The following is a 20,624-nucleotide window of genomic DNA, read 5'->3' as shown; positions in this document are numbered from 1 at the left end:
CTGACGTCAAAAAATGAAACCATCATCGGTTACGGCAATCAAACTCAGTCATACTAATACTTGAAACAGTCCAACAATCCTATCGAAATCAGTCTAAAAGATTAAGAAGACTAAAAACGAAACCAACCATATATCTGTAATGCAAAGGTAAATATGCATAGTTCTGTCGTGGGTGTGAGTAAAAGACGGCTTTAATTCGACAAATTCTGTTGCACCATCTCCGGTGAATCCATCTTTACAAGTACAGCTGTAAGAACCGTCACGGTTTGTGTAGTCAGCGTTTTTATCACATAGAGTGTAGAATATTCATCGACATCTAAAGTGTTAGTTATAACAGAAAGTTGAACAATTTCCCTTGCTCATGACGCTGCTGCCATCAGACATGTAAAATTTCTACGCCTATTGTTTGAATGGTTCTAACTGGGGTCAAGAGAATATCCTTGTAGGAGTGCGTCTTTCAAGATAAGTAATATTTTAAGGGGCTGCGTCACAGTTGTCTAATTCATTTCGTTAATATTGTCACAATTACGCAACCTTTTTCTTTATGCAACTTGAGAAATTAATTGGCCTTATAATGGCTTTGGAAGCCATCTTGACGAGTAGGCAACCGTGTGAGAAATTACAGTGTTTGTATGAGAATCTAATGTCCTATAATTTCCGTAAAACGGCTGTTGAAAAAAAATGAACTGTAAAGTAAAGCTTCACTGCTGATGATTCTACTCGTTACATGCAGCTATATGCGCTAGAACCACTTTTTAAAAGTTTCTATACTTTTGTCTGTAAGAATTTCTCTTCCTGCCGACTAAAATTTCCCGGGACAAAATGCAGACAAATACATGGAAAATCTAAAGCAAGCGTCTGGAAAAATTTAAGCGCAGTAAAGGCCCCCAAAATTTGTCAGTAAAATCCTTTGCTGTGTAGCTTTAGTTCACAATTCATATGTTTTTTCCGGAAAGCCGTTTGAAAAAAACAAACACTGTTCTTTCTCACGCGGTTGCCTACTCGTCAAGATGGCTTCCAAAACCATGATAAGGTCTATTGTAAATGGCAGCTTGAATTACAGCTTCCTGTTAATCAATGTCTCCAAAGCATTATATCAAACGTAACAAACGTCAAAAATGAACTTCGAAAAACTATTGGACTAACAAGTTTTCAAAAACCACAATTGCAATACGATTCAATCTTCTTCAAGTTTGTCCATCCGATCATCGCTTTGTATTTGCTGTTTTATTTATACAGTCTTTTCAAGTTCTGTGAGCAGTTACATGTATTTTCATGTTTCACTCAGTTTGGTGGCGGTTCCCACCGGTTCAATTTTGGTAAAATTTCGTGCCACAGCTCAAGGTGACAGCCCCTTTAACCTCGTTCCATTACCTTCGCATATGGTGCCGTCTCCACTGTACCCCTCTTTACAAGTACAAGTGTAAGATCCATTAGTGTTCCTGCAGTCAGCATTTTCATGGCAAGGTTTAGGTTCCAAAGAACATTCGTCGAAATCTGATGCATAGAAAGGAATCACCTTACAGTATTAAAAGCATTTTTTTTGAAAACCAGCCTCCCGGCCCGTCACCCAAAATGGGATGCATTGAAAATAGGTGAGCACTTCCCATTGAATGGGTGAGTTCCAAAATTGTCACTGGTCAAAGATTACCAAAGGGATAGTGCAAAACGTCATGAAAAATGTAAAGTAGATGGACAAATTCATTTACCCTCATTGATATTTTCTTGTATTCTTTTCTTTTGATGGTGAAGTTCCAAACACATGAACAGCCATAAACCACCGCCCCTTCTCCCCCCTCGAACCCCTCAAGTTGTAGTTGGAACGCCAAGAAAAGAGAAGTTCAATTTCTTACCTTTGCAAACGACCCCATCTCCATCAAATCCCGGTTTACAAGTACAGCTAAAAGATCCTTTTGTATTGAAGCAATCAGCGTTTTCATGGCACGGACTGGAGTCACATTCGTTAATATCTAGTAACAAAAAGAGACGAAAAAATACGTGAACTCGAGTTATGTGTGTCATACGATTTTTCTTTGAAACACCTCTGGTATAATTGCAAGTTCGGTAATACTATTCTGGCATCCAGGTCTACAAAACCGCGAGTACTACGTTGAGGCTACAGATCACTAAAATCGTCGTTTCACGGCTACTTTTTTCCTTCTTACTGGGGTCCAAAAAATGGCGGATACAAGACAAGCAATTGGCTCGCCCAGATTTGTCGTATCTAATGTTTTCTACTGTGTTTACGTCTATACATTATTTTGTCATAAATTGGATAGATGTATGAGAAAGTGTACACCATTACCAAGAGTGTGAAAAGTCACTTTCTTAAGACTCAATGTGAACTTAGAATAACGTACGGATCGCACCTTCGCAAAGCTCGCCACTTCCAGTGAACCCTCTTTGACATGAACAGCTGTAAGAGCCATTGGTATTGGTGCAATCAGCATTTGAATCGCAAGGGCTTGGCTGCATAGAGCATTCATTGATATCTGGACGAGGAAGGAAAGAAAAGACCTTTTAACAAACACGGAGAAGGATGCACATCTATATCAGTCGCCCGCAATAGGAAGTTATCATTTTTATTGAATGAGAGAACTCTTGGGCGAGACAGAATACCACCCAGGGTGGAGTGGTAAATATCCTGCAAAACGGTGGGTGCTTTATTCCATAGATAAGGGTTAATCTGTGGCCGCTTGTGTCAACTGTGAAATGAATGTCTTACGCTCACCTCGACTATCTAGTGTAATGGCTTTACCATAAAGAATCATTAGATGATGATTACTTGGTTTCCCTTTTCACTCCAAATAGCAAACAAGTTCAATGATTTGTAACGTTCTATTAAAAAGCGTACAGCACTCTTGGACCATTTTGGTCGCCATGGCGTTTGGCGACTAAAACTGCAGTGCAAGTCGCCAATTTGGCGACCTGTGTTAAGCGATCATGTGCTAAACCGTGGTGTGTTATTAGTCGTGTTTGTGGTCTTTCTAAAGCTAAAATGAGATGAACACTCGCCTGACCGACTATTTATTTATACATTTTCTTTATAATTCGTCTCCTTCACAATGGTTGTCCGGTTCTAAAGCCCTGAGATGTCGTGTGTTGAGATGTCGCAGAATTCAGAAGCCATTTTCATTATTTCAAGCCTCCAAGTAGTATTGCACAAATTGTCCCTTTTTCTGGCGTCCATTATGTAGGGTCGCCAAAAGTTTTTGCGACTTTGGAAAAAAGTAGTGAGCTTGGATCAATTGCATGGATTGCCACTCATTGCTTTGACCCTAACAATAACCCCAACCCTAACCCCAACCCTAACTGTTTAAAAACAGTAAGACTGCACATACCTTTACAAGCCAAAACATTTCCGGTAAATCCCTTTTTACACGAGCAACTATAAGAACCTTCCGTATTCGTGCAGTCAGTATTATCCCCACAAGGGTTTGGTTCTAGAGAGCATTCGTCAAAATCTGATAGAACATAAAAGAATGAAAACATCACTAAATAGAGGTATATTACAGATTCGAGGACGAAGACGAGATTTAAGGTTTTTTCGCGTATTTTCAAAAAAGTCACTCCGGAAAGCTCAATTGTACTTTTCTTCACCAGAAAAGATAGAATGACTACTATTATTGAAGGAGGTTAATTCCTCTTCCTATCGAAGAATGATAAAACTCCCAACATTTGATAACTTGTTTCTTTCACTTCTCACTAAAACCAGTAGTTGAAAGACGACGGCTATCAGGTTTTCGCACCAAAACGGCGCTGGTTCACGCACGCGCCTTACTTAGTATTGAGAAAATCTCATCCTCGCAGTCTTTTAATAGAATCTAAAGGTCTCTACTAATTAAGTCGTCACACATAAAAAATTTTCACAACATTGTGTACCTTCGCATTTCTGTCCATCTCCATCAAAACCGTTTTTACACGTGCACCTGAAAGATCCCTCAGTGTTTGTACAATCAGCTTTTTCGCCACACGGGTTGGAATCTGCAGAACACTCGTCGATGTCTGCAGAATAAAATAGTCAAATAGTACCTCAGGTATTTGCTTGCTTGAAGAAGGTTACCAACGTTAATTTTCTCAAATCGCTCACGTACCTTGACAAATTGTCCCATTTCCAGAAAATCCCTGTTTACAAATACAGTTATAAGAACCAACAGTGTTGGTGCAGTTAGCATTTTCATCGCATGGTCTAGAATCTGCGGTGCACTCATCAACGTCTAAAATGGAATTTAAACCAAACACAAGAACATAATTTGATGCCTTATAATGGCACACCGTATTTCTAAGAATATCTAGTCTCATTATAAACCTTGCACTCATGTCTATCCAGGGCTCGTAAAAAACATTGAATTCCAGCTTTTCCTTTGGGCAAGCAGCTCTCACATTTTGTTTGCCCGGGGCCACTACTTGCCCATCTTAGTTAATGATTTAGTTAGAAGATGACTTGCTTAGACCCTAGCCCATTGGGCAAGTAAATTTTAAAAGTTACTTGCCCAGCAAGAAAGCATACTTGTCACAGACGACCGGCAGGGAGTTTTTTCGAGCCCTAATATTGGTATTAATGTTGCACGGTTAAAGCCTTAAAAGTTATAAATGCGAAGGCAAAGGAAACAGGTTTTCTTTGTATCCTTACTACAGTATTTACGAAAGTGATGGGGGAGGGGAGGGGGAAGCTTGCTTGATATTTTGGCCTAGGGGGTGGGCGCTTATTAGAAGATATACGGTGATATTGAAATTGCATGTATACCATTGCAAACGGTGCCATTTCCAGTGAATCCTTGTTCACAGACACAGCTGTAGGAACCGTCGGTGTTGCTGCACTGGGCGTTAACATCACACGGATTGGAATCAGTGGAACACTCATCGATATCTGCCGAGACAAAATGCAATTGCAATTGATTGTTTGCAATGATAGCTTTTTCTCATGTCCGAAGCATTCGGAGCATTGAAGTAATTAATATTATATCCATTTTATACCTTCACAAACTCTTCCATCACCAGTGAATCCCTGTTTACAAGTACAGCTGAAAGAGCCGTCACTATTGGAGCAATCAGCGTTTGTATCGCACGGATTGGATTCGGCTGAACACTCGTCAACATCTGTTGAGGAAAAAAAACTAGTTCATCAGGGATCGAAACGCCTGAGTTCATTTTAGGCGAGTCCAATTCCTCTAAATCAGATTTCTGATCACCTTTTGAGGGAAAACGAATCTTTTTGTAGAATATCATCATCAGATTTGAATATGTAAAGAATTTGGCTAAGAGGGTTTCCCCTCTTAAGTTGATAAAAGAAATGAAAAAAAAGATTTCGAATCAGCTGATTATCCTGATTTACCTTCACATGTTGTCCCATCTCCAGTAAATCCCTGTTTACAAGTACAGCTGTAAGAACCTTCACTGTTTGTGCAGTCAGCGTTGACATCACACGGATTGGTTTCGGCTGAACACTCATCAATATCTGGCGCGAAAGTACAGAGAATTCATAAGGACTAATCACGAGAGAAAAACCAGATATAGACACGAAATCTTTTCTATTACCGCCTTCGTCGAAATGTACTCTGTTAACTGCCTGCCACTTCAGCTTCTGGTTTCTCTGACATTTTTATCAATAGCCACATTCGTAGTAAACGTATCCCAACGTTGGGCCTGTTCTATTCGACAAACGGAGCGCCGGAGGCACACCGAGCACACTAAGAAAATATATTTAGTTTAATCGGTTTGGTCACGGTATATAGTACCATCCACCGAAAAGCTAGTGTATTGCTTTTCACAACCAATAATACTAATACAAACGTCTTTTAACCCACTTTTTTCCTACAGTAGGTGAGGTTATAAAGCAAGCGAATATGATCTTTAGCTTTTCATTTTGAAGGGTAAGATGTAATGCTTTGCAGCTTTTTAAGCTCAACTTCTTTTACCTTTACACGTTATTCCATCTCCGGTGAAGCCTTGCTGGCATGTACAGCTATAAGAACCATCAGTGTTGATACAATCAGCGTTTGAATCACATGGATTGAGATCCGCAGAACACTCATCGATGTCTGAAAAGAGGAACAAGAGCTAGTTGAAATAAAAATAAAGCATAAGTCATTGTACTATCTCCAGTGAAACCCTACTTGCAGATACAACGGAAAGAACCGTTAGTGTTGGTGCAATCAGCGTTTGAATCACATGGACTGGTCTCTACAGAACACTAGTCGATATCTTTAGTTAAAATATATACACCATATTACAGTTACTCCATGGTCGAAAGATGACAAACAGAAGCAGCTAATGCTGTTTAGGGCGTTGTCCATAAAGCCGTTTTAAAATTACAGAGCCAACACTACCTAGGCACGCTTGGCAAGTCGAGTCTGTAAAGGTTTTGACGAAAATACTCTTTACGTTCAGTCTCTCTTTACGGAGCTCTGAACTGGTACCTTGACATGTTGCTCCATCTCCAGTAAATCCCTGATTACAGGTACAGCTGTAAGAGCCTCCACTGTTTGTGCAGTTAGCATTTGAATCACATGGGCTAGTCTCTGCAGAACACTCATCGATATCTAGATGAATAGGGAAATGAAAAACAGGTTAAAAGAAAAATTAAGCTAACACACCCACTGCAACCAAGCTGGGTTTACAAATTTTCGAATATTGTAACAATACCTTTGCAAGCTATTCCATCTCCAGTAAATCCTTGTTTACAAGTACAGCTGTAAGAACCGTCATTGTTTGCGCAGTTGGCGTTTTCGTCGCACAAACTGGTTTCGGCAGAACACTCATCAATATCTGATGTCAAAAATTAAAATCGTTACGGGCGCTTTACAGTCTTTTAAAGCCGACTGTAGTAGATGCAAAGTATACTTGACTCAAGGCTTATTTGGAGAAGCTGGCGTAAAGAATTAAAGGGACTGTCCAAAAGAACTTTTCAAAGTTCAAAAGTTTAAAGTACCTTTACAAGTTGTACCATCTCCAGTAAATCCAAGTTTACAAGTACAGCTGTAAGAACCGTCACTGTTTGTGCAGTTAGCATTTTCGTCGCATGGACTGGTTTCAGTAGAACACTCATCGATATCTATCGCAAATAATAATAATAATAAGTAATGGTAACAGGACTGAGTAGAGTTCAATTCGGTCTGTAATCATACGAGTGATTAACAAAATCGGACGACCGCGTAACGGGAGTCCGATTTGTTTAATCACGAGTATGATTACAGACCGAATTGGACGACACGAAGTTCTGTTACCAATTAATCATAACTTTAACAAAATTTGTGATAAAATAGGCTATTTTTTAAATCAAAACACAAGAAATTCGAAATTTTGATTTGCTAGCAGTAAGAGAAAGCCATTTAAGCGCGCGCGTGATGGCGCGTACTGTCCAATAACTTAGGCATGACGCGTACTGTCCTACTAAACTGTCCAATTAAGGCTGAAATCACGGCATTTGATAGCCAATCAGATTTGACAATTTTGTTATAAATATGATAATAATAATAATAATAATAATAATAATAATAATAATAACATTAATATTAATAATTGTGGAGGGTCAAAACAAGAGTTGTCCTATTGTTGTCGGGGCACTTTTGGACAACCCCAAAAGGATGAGATGGCCATCTTGAAAGCATAGGGGTGAATCTTGATATGGCTCAGATTCAAAAGACTGCCCTATTAGAACAACATGAATCCTCCGACGGGTTCTCGACTTCTAAGGTTACAGGACGTCACTTGTACCGGGAACTAGTTACCAGTTGAACACCGAGAGTATATACATAATAATAATAATAACACTAACAATAATAACGATAACGATAACGATAATGATAAAAATAAAAATAACACTGCTAACAATAAACAATAAAACAAGTATCTACTTGAATCCATGTTTCTGTGTGGCAGTTAAGGCTGGTATATGGTTGTGAGAAATGCTCCATGGTATTCACCATTTTCACGTAGATCATGATCCACCTTGTTTACCCCCCCAAATTTTACATAACCATTGTCTTCCCTTGGGATGACCATAACACCCAAGAGAAATTGGAAAAAATAGGTTACGAAAAATTTTCGGGGGGTTAACAAGGTGCATTATGGTCTATGTGAATATAGTCAATGAGCTGACTATTTCGAAACATACCTCTACATGTGGTACCATTCCCTGTAAATCCCTTTTTACAGACACAACTGTATGACCCATCACTGTTGTTGCAATAAGCGTTTAAATCACACGGACTGGACTCTGCAGAACATTCATCGATATCTGAACAAAGAGGAAAATGACAGACAGTTCAAGAAGAATGACATTAAACTGAATGTTACTAAGTGTTTACAAACATACCTTTACAAGCTGCTCCATCTCCAGTGAATCCTTTTTTACAAGTACAGCTGTAAGATCCTTCAGTGTTGGTACAGTCAGCATTTTCGTCGCACGGACTGGTTTCATTAGAACACTCGTCAATATCTGGTGTAATAACAAAGGAAACCATTCTAGCTTAGTTTGACCACAGTCTTGCTTACAACAAAAATAAGAAAACGGAAGAATCTACTTCAATTGATACTATATCTGGTGCTTTTTACGACTGTAAAGGAATTACAGTCGAGAGGCTAGTTGCGACCACTTAAATGAATTCACGAGATGGTTGCTAACAAGACCGAGCTTTGACCATAGTACAAACTGAAATACGGTACCTTATAGACTCATTGAAGTGTTCAAAACTAACCTCTGCATGTTGAACCATCTCCAGTGAATCCTTGCTTGCAGGTGCAGCTGAAAGAACCGTTAGTATTGGTACAATTAGCGTTTGAATCACATGGACTGGGATCCGCAGAACACTCGTCGATATCTGAATAAAGAAAAGAGAAACGTAAGATAGTTAGAGTAAAAGGAAAGGCACAGTCAGTGTAACCGGGATAATCTGTGAATATTGTCCTTCAGCAAAATGTTTAAAGTAAACTACTACTGTCCTAGCAAGGCCTTTGACTGCTGCGATCAAAAATAACAGTTAAAAGTTAAAATCAGAGCTTTCGCCAATCAAAGGCATCATCAGGATTTTACACATTTCCTAATAATATTCCATGCCTTGACAATTTGCGCCATCTCCAGTGAATCCCTGTTTACATGTACAGCTAAAAGAACCGTCTGTGTTGGTGCAATCAGCATTCTCGTCACAAGAACTGGAATCTGCAGAGCACTCGTCGATATCTTGATATAGGAAAAAAACGACGAACGATTGAATCACAAGTACTGCAAAAATGATTTTAGTCAACAAAGTAGAGATCTTAAGAAGAAGAACAAACCTTCACAAGTTGTCCCGTCTCCTGTAAAGCCCCCTTTACAAGTACAGCTGTAGGAACCGTCAATGTTGGTGCAGTCAGCATTTTCGTCGCACGGACCGGGTTTGGTAGAACACTCATTGATATCTGATGACATTAAAAGAAACCATCAAAGAAGTCCTATAATCTAATTACGACAACAAAAGAAACTACTCGAGTCTACCCTTGTGTGGGTCGATTTACTCCCGAGGGGATTCTCTCCTATATAAGCCACACAAGTTTGCGCAGCCCTAAAGGGTATGGTTCCAGTTCTGAAAACGGGTATGGGTTTAAGAGGCCAGGTCTGAAAACGAGTGTGGAAAATGACATTCTCTGGTCTGAATTAGGGTCAGGATTTGGAGAACCGGGCGGCACACCCCCACCAACAATTCTCAGGGGTAACCCCCCGGTTATTACTTCTGTAAGCTCACGTCTGTAGGCTCTGTTCTACCCTTAAGTATAAGGGGAAGAATTCTAAACACTCACGAGCATACCTCTACAAGTTTTACCGTCCCCTGTAAATCCCGTTTTGCACGTACAGCTAAAGGAGCCATTACTGTTGTTGCATTCGGCGTTTAAATCACATGGACTTGTCTCTACAGAACATTCATCGATATCTATAAAACGAGGAATGACAGACAGTTCATGTAAAAAGAGCGTTTGGCTGAGGTAATTAAAGATTTTTGTATTTCGAGATATTAAAACATGCCTTGGCAGGTTGTGCCATCTCCAGTAAATCCCTGTTTACAAGCACAGCTAAAAGAGCCATCACTATTGGTGCAGTTTGCATTTTCGTTACACGGGCTGGTTTCAGCAAAACACTTATCAATATCTAAAGAAATTAAAGCTCCATCTCTCATGACCACAAAACAACAGTCCAATGTAAAACATCTAGTGCTTAATCAGCAATAGTAATATTTATTATTCATTCAAAATATTTCTCCGTTTCTGATTGGCTAAAATCCACGCATAATTCATCATGACCAGCTATCGTCGACCAAATTTGAAAGAACTTTGCAATATGTGAAAAATGACGTCAATCGTGCAGCAAAATTGCCAGATTATTGAACCGTTAACCGAGAAGACCTGGGGACGAGGTTGAGTTGTTTTGGTGGTGACTACAAAGTGGCGGAACACTTCACTCGTTTCACGAGGAAGAAATAGGCAAACTATCGGCTAAAAACATAGCAAGAACAGCAAGAAGACACCTCGACCTACGACATCTGCTATTTGTAGAATATTTGCAGATTTGAACAATCCTTTATCTACTAAACTTGCCAATAAACATGCGCTGTCGAAGATGAACTCGTTGGAGATAAGCATGTTTTAGCTTGTTTTGAAACTAGGAATTATTTTGAATGAATGATAACTCGGAAATGGCCTATTAGTCATTGACAATTGGGCATAACAAATTTGGGCGTACGCGACTCACTGCACTGATTTGCTTGAGTGCCCAAAGCAACCTTTCCCGCCCCACCCATTTTTTAAGGGAAAAGCCCTGGGGACGAGGTTGTTATTGAATCATATATTTAGCAATTATTAAATGAGGCTGAGTATCATCTGAAGAATTATGGGGATCTCGGAGGGTGTTATCCGCCGAGTACTCCTCTATCTCTATAATTCTTCAGATGATACTCAGCCTCATTCAATAATTGTTAAATATCTGATTCAATAAAAGTTGCTTTGGGCACTCAAGCAAATCAGTGCAGTGAGTCGCGTACCCCCAAATATCGAATGTCCACTTGTCAATGACCAATAGGCCATTTCTGAGTTGCCCCATGCTCATTTTTCGAGGCTACGTGCCCAGCCATTTATATGAAAATGATTTTTATCCTCATGCAAATGAAACTCATTTTCAAAAGAAAGGTATTGCAATTTGCCTCGCTTTGAAAGTGTGGGTTTTTGGAACTCGGAAATTATACACGAAATACTTCTTTGGTTCATTGACCAGTTCTTCACATACCTCTGCATGTTGCACCATCTCCGGTGAATCCCTGTTTGCAAGTACAACGGAAAGAACCATCACTGTTGGTGCAATCTGCATTTTCGTCACACGGACTAGATCCTGCAGAACACTCATCGATGTCTGATGAAAAACGAATGACAGGTCATTTCACACATACAAATGGAAAAATGGATTGTAGTGGGATTACGCATCCTTGGAAGACAAAACATTACCTTCACAAGCTCTTCCGTCTCCAGTAAACCCCTGTTTACAAGTACAGCTGTAAGAGCCTCCACTGTTTGTGCAGTTAGCATTTGAATCACATGGGCTAATCTCTGCAGAACACTCATCGATATCTAGGTGAATAGGGAAATGACAAACAGGTTAAAATAAAATCAAGCCAACACACCCAGTCAGCATTTTTGTCGCACAGACTGGTTTCGGTAGAACATTCATCGATATCTGATGCAAAAAAAAGCACGGTTGGTCTTACAATTTTACGTAATACATAACAACAGAGCTCGAACAAAAGCCGCTTCCGCAGCTCACTTGCCAAATGAGCAAGGGTCCAGGCAAGTCATCCTCTACATGTAATAAAATCATTAACTAAGACGAACAAGTGACCCCGAGCGGGGAAAATGTAAGAGCTGCTTCCTCAAAGGACAATCTAGAATTCAAGTTTTTTGGGAAATCAATAAACAAGACTACATCATTCAACGTGTTTGTGGGGCAGTTTACTTCCATAAACTCTTGAAGTTGGCCAGATTCAAACCTGTACAAGTTGCACCATCTCCGGTGAATCCTTGTTTACAGGTACAACTGTAGGAACCGTCGCTGTTGGTGCAGTCTGCGTTTCCATCGCATGGGTTGGAATCTGCAACACACTCGTCAATGTCTGGCGAGTAATAGATAGTGTGACTTTAAAATGTGATTAGACAACAGCCAGAGGGATCCAAAATACAAGGGGGCCTTAGCAACGACTTCGACGACGACAGCGAAAACGTCACTATTGAGATAAAATCGCGTTTGTCCAAACTTTGTCGCGTTTATTCCAACTCGCATAAAATGTCAAACATGGCGTAATTTCCTGTAGTTGAACTCTCGGGAAAGAAAAATTGGTTGCCGTGTCAAATCGTGTCCAGACTTTCCTTTGCCGCCAAATTACTTACCTCGACAAGTTCGTCCATCACCAGTATACCCTTGCCTACAAGCACAGGTATAAGAGCCGTCAGTATTTGTGCAATTGGCGTTTTCATCGCAGACACTGGCAACAGCAGAGCACTCATCGACATCTGATGTAAAACAAAAGTGTAACCATAATTTTACCTTCACGATAGACCAGAGCATGTTTTCGTGGGAGCAATTGCAAAACATGCTTGACTGACTTGTGCTGACAAGTATTTTTTACGAATTTACCGTTACAAGTAGCTCCATCGCCAGTGAAACCCTGTCTACAGGTACAGCTGAAGGCACCATCCGTATTATTGCAATTTGCATTTTCATCACAGAGACTGGAATCCGCAGAACACTCATCGATATCTGAGGCGAAAGAGATAATGCATCACAATTCACATAATAAGACAAATGGTAGAGGGATCCAAACTAATCACTTACCATTACAAGTTGCTCCATCGCCAGTGAATCCCTGTCTGCAGGTGCAGCTGTAGGAACCATCCGTATTATTGCAATTTGCATTTTCATCACAGGGACTGGAATCCGCAGAACACTCATCGATATCTGAGGCGAAAGAGATGGTGCATCACAATTCACATAACAATAAGATAAATGGTAGAGGGATCCAAACTAATCACTTACCATTACAAGTTAATCCATCTCCAGTGAATCCCTGTTTACAGGTACAGCTGTAGGAACCGTCCGTATTATTACAACTTGCATTTTCATCACAGATACTGGAATCCGCAGAACACTCATCGATATCTGATTTCCAAAACAGACAAAAATGCAAATCAGTCGACACAAAAAACCACCATTGATCCTGCAACTGCACGCCCGTTTTACAACCGTAAACATACCGATACATGTTGATCCATCTCCTGTGAATCCTGGTTTACAAACACAGGAAAAAGAACCCTCGCGGTTGGTACAGTTAGCGTTTTTGTCACATGGGTGGGATTCCTTAGAACATTCATCGATATCTGATATGAGCCAAAAAGACAAGATCAAAGCTTGGATTAATATTCTGTCCGAATAGATTTAAAATAACTTTAGATGAGACAGTCAAGATTTCCCTGTGATGCTCTACTAGGATGCTTTTTAACACCTACCTTCACATATCGTGCCATTTCCAGTGAATCCTTGTTTACAAGTACAACTAAATGAACCAACGCTGTTTACACAGTCAGCATTTTCACTGCATAGATTGGAATCCGCGGAGCACTCGTCGATATCTGTTATAAAATAGAAATTTGACCAGAATTATCCTCAACGTTGTACGGGGACATACCATCGCGTACGTTAAAACATATTTCGGCTGGCTTTAGCAGACATAAAACTTACCTTGACAAGTTCTTCCATCACCAGTGAACCCTTTTCTGCAAGTACAGCCATAAGAACCTTCAGTATTGGTACAAGTTGCATTTTCACTGCAGGGACTGGAATCAGCAGAGCACTCGTCGATATCTGTTGTAAGTCAAATGTGAGACGATGAGAATTACAGTCAAACCCTGTTTAATAATACGAACACTGAGGGGGCCATGGAAAGTGTCCGTATTAAGCGGGGTTGAATTTAGAGAAAATGTTTGGGCTTTTTTCCCCAGGGATAAAGCAAAATGTCCGTAATAACGAGATGTCCGTATTAAGCGGGTGTTCGTAAAGCGAGGTTTTACTATACTTCATGTTTGTACCAGGGCAAAGGAAATTCGTGTCCGGGCTTTCTTTTGCCGCCAAAATACTTACCTTGACAAGTTCGTCCATCACCATTATACCCTTGTCTACAAGTACAGGTATAGGAGCCGTCAGTATTTGTGCAATTGGCGTTTTCATCGCAGACACTGGCATCTTCAGAGCACTCATCGACATCTGATGTAAAATAAAACTGTTGTTATAATTTTACCTACATGATGGACCAAAGCATGATTTTGTGGGAGCAATTGCAAAACATGCTTGACTGACTTGTGCTGACAAGTATTTTTTACAAATTTACCATTACAAGTTGCTCCATCGCCAGTGAATCCCTGTCTACAGGTGCAGCTGTAGGAACCATCCGTATTATTGCAATTTGCATTTTCATCACAGATACTAGAATCCACAGAACACTCGTCGATATCTGAGGCGAAAGAGATGATGCATCACAATTTACATGACAATAAGATAAACGGTAGAGGGTTCCAAACTAAACACTTAAAAGATTAATTTTATACCTTGACAACTTTTTCCGTCTCCGGTAAATCCTTGTCTGCAATTACATCTGTAAGAACCATCAGTGTCGGTGCAATTTGCGTTTTCGTCGCAGGGACTGGGATCCGTGGAACACTCATCAATGTCTGCGGAGAAAGAGGTGATGTACAACCAATACTGTGTTAATATAACTAGTCCAAAGATTCAACCATTTACTTGACATTAAACATATCGTAAACATACCGGTACATGTTGATCCATCTCCTGTGAATCCAGGTTTACAAACACAGATGAAAGAACCCTCGCGGTTGGTACAGTTAGCGTTTTTATCACATGGGTGGGATTCCTTAGAACATTCATCGATATCTGATATGGGCCAAATAGACAAGATCAAAGCTTGGATTAATATTCTGTCCGAACAGATTCAAAATAACTTTAGATGACACAATCATGATTTCCCTGTGGTGTTCTACTAGGATGCTTTTGAAAACCTACCTTCACATATCGTGCCATTTCCAGTGAATCCTTGCTTACAAGTACAACTAAACGAACCGTCACTGTTGGTACAATTTGCATTTTCATCACAGAGACTGGCATTCGCAGAACACTCATTGATGTCTGTACAGAACGAAATCATGCATGACTTAGAGGGTGTTCAGAGAACTGAAGGAATGTGACATAGGGGTTAGTTGCTACACAACTTACGTTATAATAATATAACTAGTAGAGGGATCCAAACTAATCTCCTACCATTGCAAGTTGCTCCATCGCCAGTGAATCCCTGTTTACAAGTACAACTAAAAGAACCGCCACTGTTTGTGCAGTCAGCATTTTCGCTGCAGGGATTGGGATCAGCAGAACACTCATCAATATCTGATGCAAAATAAAGATTTAAAAATATTCATCACCATGGTTGTACGATGAAATCTTCCCTCAGGGCAAAGTCAAGACATGCAGTATAGGATTTTATACCTTGACAGGTTTTTCCATCTCCAGTAAATCCTTGTCTGCAATTACATCTGTAAGAACCTTCGGTGTTGGTACAGTTTGCATTTTCGTCGCAGGGACTGGGATCCGCCGAACATTCATTAATGTCTGAAAGAAAAGAGGTGATGTATAACCAAAACGAGGTTAAGATAACTGGAGCAAAGATTCAATTATTCACTTACCATTACATGTTGCTCCATCTCCGGTGAATCCCTGTTTACAAATGCAACTGAACGAACCGTCGTTGTTAGTACAATTTGCATCTTCATCACAGAGACTGGGATTCGCAGAACACTCATCGATATCTACACAGATAGAAATAATGCCTAACTTAGATGGTGCTCAGAGAACTGAAGGAATATAACAACGTGGAAGTTGCCACACAACTTACGTATTAATAAGATAACTGGTAGAGGGATCCAAACTAATCACTTACCATTGCAAGTCGCTCCATCGCCAGTGAATCCTTGTTTACAAGTACAATTATAAGAACCGTCACTGTTGGTACAGTCAGCATTTTCATCACAGGGACTGGGGTCGTCTGTAGAACACTCGTCGACATCTTATGTAAAATAAAGATTAAAAAATATTTATCACCATGGTTGTAAGATGAAATATTCCCACAGGGCAATACCAAGACTTGCAGTGTAAGCTGTCTCTGACAGCATTACATACCTTGACAGGTTTTTCCATCTCCAGTAAATCCTTGTCTGCAATTACATCTGTAAGAGCCATCAGTGTTGGTGCAATTTGCATTTTCGTCACAGGGACGGGGATCCGCGGAACACTCATCAATGTCTGAGGAAAAAGAGGTGTGTATAACCAATACTGTGTTAATATAACTGGAGGAAATATTCAGCTATTCCCTTATCATTACATGTTGCTCCATCTCCAGTAAATCCCTGTTTACAAGTGCAACTGTAAGAACCGTTACTATTGGTGCAATTTGCATTTACATCACAAAGACTGGGATTCGCAGAACACTCATCAATGTCTGTAAGGAAAGAAATGAACCGCTGTCTGGTTAGCTCAGGTGGGAGAGCGCCGGTCTGCCGAGCGGGAGGTCGTGGGTTCAAACCCCGGCCGGACCAACACTCAGGGTCTTTAAATAATGTAGAAGAAAGTGCTCTCTTGTAATTACATCTGCAAATGGTAAGACTTTCTAGCCTTCTCGGATAAGGACGAAAAACCGTAGGTCCCGTCTCACAGCACTTTCACTAATTTGTTCTTGTGGGACGTAAAAGAACTCACATCACTATTCGAAAAGAGTAGGGGTCGTAGACCCCGGTGGTGTGGCCAACCTTTACGGGTTGCGGGATTGGAGAAATGGCACCTCGCATGGGACCTGAGTCCCGTTCGTGCACATTCCTCTGGGCAGGCCTGTGTCCAGAAAAGCTGGTAAATAAATAATGCAGAACTAGCTGGTACTCAGAGACAAAGAGTAAGTTGCCACATAACTTACGTGTTAATAAAATAACTGGTAGAGGATCCAAGCTAATCACTTACCATTACAAGTCGCTCCATTCCCACTGAATCCCTGTTTACAAGTACAATTATAAGAACCGTCACTGTTGGTACATGCAGCATTTTTATCGCAAAGATTGGGATCCGCAGAACACTCGTCGATATCTAGTGTAAGATAAGGATAACATTTATCTCCATGGTCGTGCAATGAAGTGTACTCACAAGAGCAAATACCAAAACATGCCTAGTCAGTCTTCTGCTGACAAAAGGTTTACCTTGGCACGTTTTTCCATCTCCGGTGAACCCTTGCTTGCATGTGCCTTTACATATTGTGCCACTTCCAGAGTATCCCTGTTCACAAGTACAGCTGAAAGAACCTTCAGAATTGATGCATCGAGCATTTTTATCACATGCACTGGAATCGCCAGAGCACTCATCGATATCTGTCAGATGATTCAAAAGCATACAATTCACTCACGAGTGGCTTTAATTCTTCAAGGATGCAGTGCATGAATGTTGTTTGTAGATATTTTATGTACCTTGACAAGTCGTTCCATCACCAGTGAAACCCAGTTTACAGGTACAGCTGTAAGAGCCGTTAGTATTGGTACAATCTGCGTTATCATCACATGACCTTGAATCTGCAGAACACTCATCAATATCTGAGGTAAAGAAATGAAAATAAAATAGGTCTAAGCTGATGTAACCTTTCATTACTAAGTTTTATTGCTGATATACCTTCACAAGCTATTCCATCCCCAGTGAATCCCTGTCTACAGGTACACGTAAAAGAACCCTCAGTGTTGGCACAGTCCGTATTTGCATCACATGCTCCCATTTCCTCGGAACACTCATCAATATCTGGCGAGAGATAGTTGAACTAGTTACTATCATTTTAAAGTTTAGTGTCACTTCATATCTAAGGCAACTGGACAGAAAGTTGTACGTTTTAATTTTCAGTAGAAGAGAAGGTAATAATGTTCACTTTTATTCATTGCAGTGTCTTTCGTACATATGTTAAAAAAGAACCCTTTTTTCATCATTTCTAATTTCACTGACCAATCAGAAACCAGCCTCGCCCCCAACACACCTCGTACATTTGAGAGTTAACGCTAATATGGATCGCTGATTGTTTAGTTACCCATGAGCTTTCAGTCTTCTCCTTACCCCTGCAATTGGTTCCATTTCCTGTAAATCCAGTATTACAACTACAGTTATATGACCCCTCTGTGTTTACACAGTCCGAATTGTCATCACAGTCGGATGTACCAGCTTCACATTCGTTAACGTCTGCGTGATAAAAAACAACAAATAGTATACCGTACTGTTAGAAACAGTTGAATGTTACTTCAGCCAGTCCATGGTCAGTCCATATGTCGCTGAGCCTACCAACATTCAGTCAGTCTTTATACCCACTATTTTCCCATGCCTCAAGCCTGACTTCAGTCTCTGTAGACCCATGAGAAATTTTGAGTCATATACAATGGAAACGCCAATATAATGTTGAAGTTACTTTTTTACGCATTTTTATCACTAATTTCAACTAAGTGCATTTTTTTTAGTAAAAGGGACATAATTGATGGTTTTTACGACTGGTCTAACCAATTGTTTCATTCTACAAATCTGTGCATATTGTTCCATTTCCGGTAAAACCGGCTTTACAAGTGCAGTTAAAAGAACCCGGTACGTTCACACACTCGGCATTGACGTCACATTCAGATGATTCAGCTGCACACTCGTCAACGTCTGGGGTAAATAGTGAATAAACGAACAAAAAACGTAAGAAAAAATAAAATTAGAATTCCTATGTGTGTCAAGTCTGAATTTATCATCAGTCGTCTGAGCCTTCATTACTATCTAAAAGTGACAAGTAATTGTAAAAACTGTCAGCGAAGAAGTTCTAGATGGACTTTAAAAGGATAGAGAACGCTCACTAAATAAGACACACTACAATATGTAAATTTTGATCAGAAAAATAATGTCCTTCTCTTTCTGTCGTGCCCTTGTTTTTTAAACACAGTAAACAAGGGATGCTCAGTGACCCTTCTTACCGGTGCAATTGGTTCCATTTCCTGTAAATCCACTTTTACAACTACAATTATATGAGCCCTTTGTGTTTGCACAGTCCGCATTATCATGACAGTCGGCTGTGCCAGCTTCACATTCGTTAACATCTGCGTGATAAAGAAAAACAAATTGTATACTATACTGGTAGAAACAGTTGAATGTTACTTAGTAGTAGTTCAGCTAGCCCATGGTTAGTCCGTCTCTTTTGCTGAGCCCACCAGTCAGCCAGTGCGACAGGCCAGTCAGTCCTCACAAGCCCTAACCACATGTATAATGCGTTAAGCCTAACTAAGATCCCTTATTTAAGAAAATCCCCAACTTAGTTTTCTGGACGTTGCAAAACAATCGTTGCGAGACAATCGTTCAGTCACTCAGGCAGTCGCTGACATAGCCAGTCAATAAGTCAACAAGACATTCTGAAGATCAGTCGATGAGTCAGCCAATACGATGGCTATCACAAGTTGAGCCAGATATTTCACAGGAATAGAGATTTCAACGAATGCATTTTCAAATACCTAAACAAACATCGCCAAGACGTGCAAATCCAGCCTTGCAAGTACACTGATATTTTCCGTCGACTTCTAGGCATTCCTCAGTCTCAGAGCATGGTCTGTCACAAATACCTAAAGCTGCAAGTAAATGAGTCCACTATAGTCCCGGGAGGTACTCCCTATAAGGGCCCATATGGGGAGGTCCCACCCAAAAGGGGTACCTTTTCAGGTATATGAAAAGGTAGGGATTTCACTAGTTGACGTATATAAAAAGGGTAGGGAAAATTGTCATTTCGGTTTGCAAAAGGACCAAAAAGGGCTAACAGGCGACACATTTTACGGTTGTGAAAGAAACAAGAAAACCTGTTGGTTTACTGCTTTATTCGTATTAAAAAGAAGGCGCATTTACAGCAGTTAAAAGGGATGCGGTGTTCTAAACTAAGTATGTGAGAGGAGTGCCATTTATCAGCAGAAGATATGCGAAAAAGGTACCTTTTCTGTCAAGAATGGTATATAAAAGTGTAAGGGGTGGGACCTCGGGGTGGAGCCTTCCCCTACAGAACTTCGTTGAGTACCCCCCGGACTGCAGTAATAAAACCAAGTTAAATTAACAAAGGGTTGGGTGCAACATCGTCAGTGTCAGGTTTGTATTTTCTGCAAGACGAGTGCAGAGGACAGAATCAAGGTTTAGGAAATCGCATAAAGATTAAAACGTTTCCTCGTGTTTTCCTTGTTTAAATTGACGTATATCTCAAAAGAGCACTTTTTTCTCGAGTGGAGTCGTGTATGTAAACTTATATTTGGTCACACACCAGTGCAAGTTGTTCCATTTCCTGCATAACCAGGCTGACAAGTGCAGTTATATGAGCCAGCAGTGTTGGTGCAATAAGCATTACTGTCACAGTCGGTGATACCAGCGGTGCATTCATCAAGGTCTGCAGAAGGAAAACAGAAATGAAGACTAGTCAAAACTATCCTTTAGAAGCAACAGTATCAAACGTTTGGAGTTGGCTAGCACAATT

The 20,624-nt window shown here is 40.3% G+C and overlaps 1 protein-coding gene across 1 annotated transcript in view; it reads right to left on the bottom strand.

Moving 5' to 3' along the window:
* Positions 1-20,624, bottom strand: part of LOC140930057 (uncharacterized) — a 32,140-nt gene that overhangs the window by 10,450 nt on the left and 1,066 nt on the right. Inside the window, exons 4-53 of the mRNA XM_073379714.1 lie at positions 20,415-20,537; positions 19,627-19,740; positions 19,096-19,218; positions 18,671-18,790; positions 18,212-18,337; positions 17,783-17,905; positions 17,584-17,706; positions 17,320-17,487; positions 17,087-17,209; positions 16,453-16,574; positions 16,256-16,379; positions 16,017-16,142; positions 15,763-15,885; positions 15,566-15,688; positions 15,344-15,466; positions 15,089-15,211; positions 14,837-14,959; positions 14,617-14,739; positions 14,400-14,522; positions 14,153-14,275; positions 13,754-13,876; positions 13,522-13,644; positions 13,270-13,392; positions 13,052-13,174; positions 12,851-12,973; positions 12,653-12,775; positions 12,406-12,528; positions 12,009-12,131; positions 11,470-11,592; positions 11,255-11,377; positions 10,001-10,123; positions 9,786-9,908; positions 9,277-9,399; positions 9,059-9,181; positions 8,700-8,822; positions 8,318-8,440; positions 8,117-8,239; positions 6,932-7,054; positions 6,646-6,768; positions 6,420-6,542; positions 5,919-6,041; positions 5,336-5,458; positions 4,978-5,100; positions 4,748-4,870; positions 4,095-4,217; positions 3,883-4,005; positions 3,342-3,464; positions 2,370-2,492; positions 1,854-1,970; positions 1,375-1,497 (exon numbers count right to left, since the gene is read on the bottom strand). Coding sequence (XP_073235815.1) covers positions 1,375-1,497; positions 1,854-1,970; positions 2,370-2,492; positions 3,342-3,464; positions 3,883-4,005; positions 4,095-4,217; positions 4,748-4,870; positions 4,978-5,100; positions 5,336-5,458; positions 5,919-6,041; positions 6,420-6,542; positions 6,646-6,768; positions 6,932-7,054; positions 8,117-8,239; positions 8,318-8,440; positions 8,700-8,822; positions 9,059-9,181; positions 9,277-9,399; positions 9,786-9,908; positions 10,001-10,123; positions 11,255-11,377; positions 11,470-11,592; positions 12,009-12,131; positions 12,406-12,528; positions 12,653-12,775; positions 12,851-12,973; positions 13,052-13,174; positions 13,270-13,392; positions 13,522-13,644; positions 13,754-13,876; positions 14,153-14,275; positions 14,400-14,522; positions 14,617-14,739; positions 14,837-14,959; positions 15,089-15,211; positions 15,344-15,466; positions 15,566-15,688; positions 15,763-15,885; positions 16,017-16,142; positions 16,256-16,379; positions 16,453-16,574; positions 17,087-17,209; positions 17,320-17,487; positions 17,584-17,706; positions 17,783-17,905; positions 18,212-18,337; positions 18,671-18,790; positions 19,096-19,218; positions 19,627-19,740; positions 20,415-20,537 — 6,183 coding nt within the window. The remainder of the gene's footprint in view (positions 1-1,374; positions 1,498-1,853; positions 1,971-2,369; positions 2,493-3,341; positions 3,465-3,882; positions 4,006-4,094; positions 4,218-4,747; positions 4,871-4,977; positions 5,101-5,335; positions 5,459-5,918; positions 6,042-6,419; positions 6,543-6,645; positions 6,769-6,931; positions 7,055-8,116; positions 8,240-8,317; positions 8,441-8,699; positions 8,823-9,058; positions 9,182-9,276; positions 9,400-9,785; positions 9,909-10,000; positions 10,124-11,254; positions 11,378-11,469; positions 11,593-12,008; positions 12,132-12,405; positions 12,529-12,652; positions 12,776-12,850; positions 12,974-13,051; positions 13,175-13,269; positions 13,393-13,521; positions 13,645-13,753; positions 13,877-14,152; positions 14,276-14,399; positions 14,523-14,616; positions 14,740-14,836; positions 14,960-15,088; positions 15,212-15,343; positions 15,467-15,565; positions 15,689-15,762; positions 15,886-16,016; positions 16,143-16,255; positions 16,380-16,452; positions 16,575-17,086; positions 17,210-17,319; positions 17,488-17,583; positions 17,707-17,782; positions 17,906-18,211; positions 18,338-18,670; positions 18,791-19,095; positions 19,219-19,626; positions 19,741-20,414; positions 20,538-20,624) is intronic.

This window comes from Porites lutea, chromosome 3 (assembly GCF_958299795.1).
Source record: "Porites lutea chromosome 3, jaPorLute2.1, whole genome shotgun sequence".
Lineage (NCBI taxonomy): Eukaryota > Metazoa > Cnidaria > Anthozoa > Scleractinia > Poritidae > Porites > Porites lutea.
Note: the sequence above shows the minus strand (reverse complement) of the source record. Positions and strands in the feature narration are given on the sequence as shown.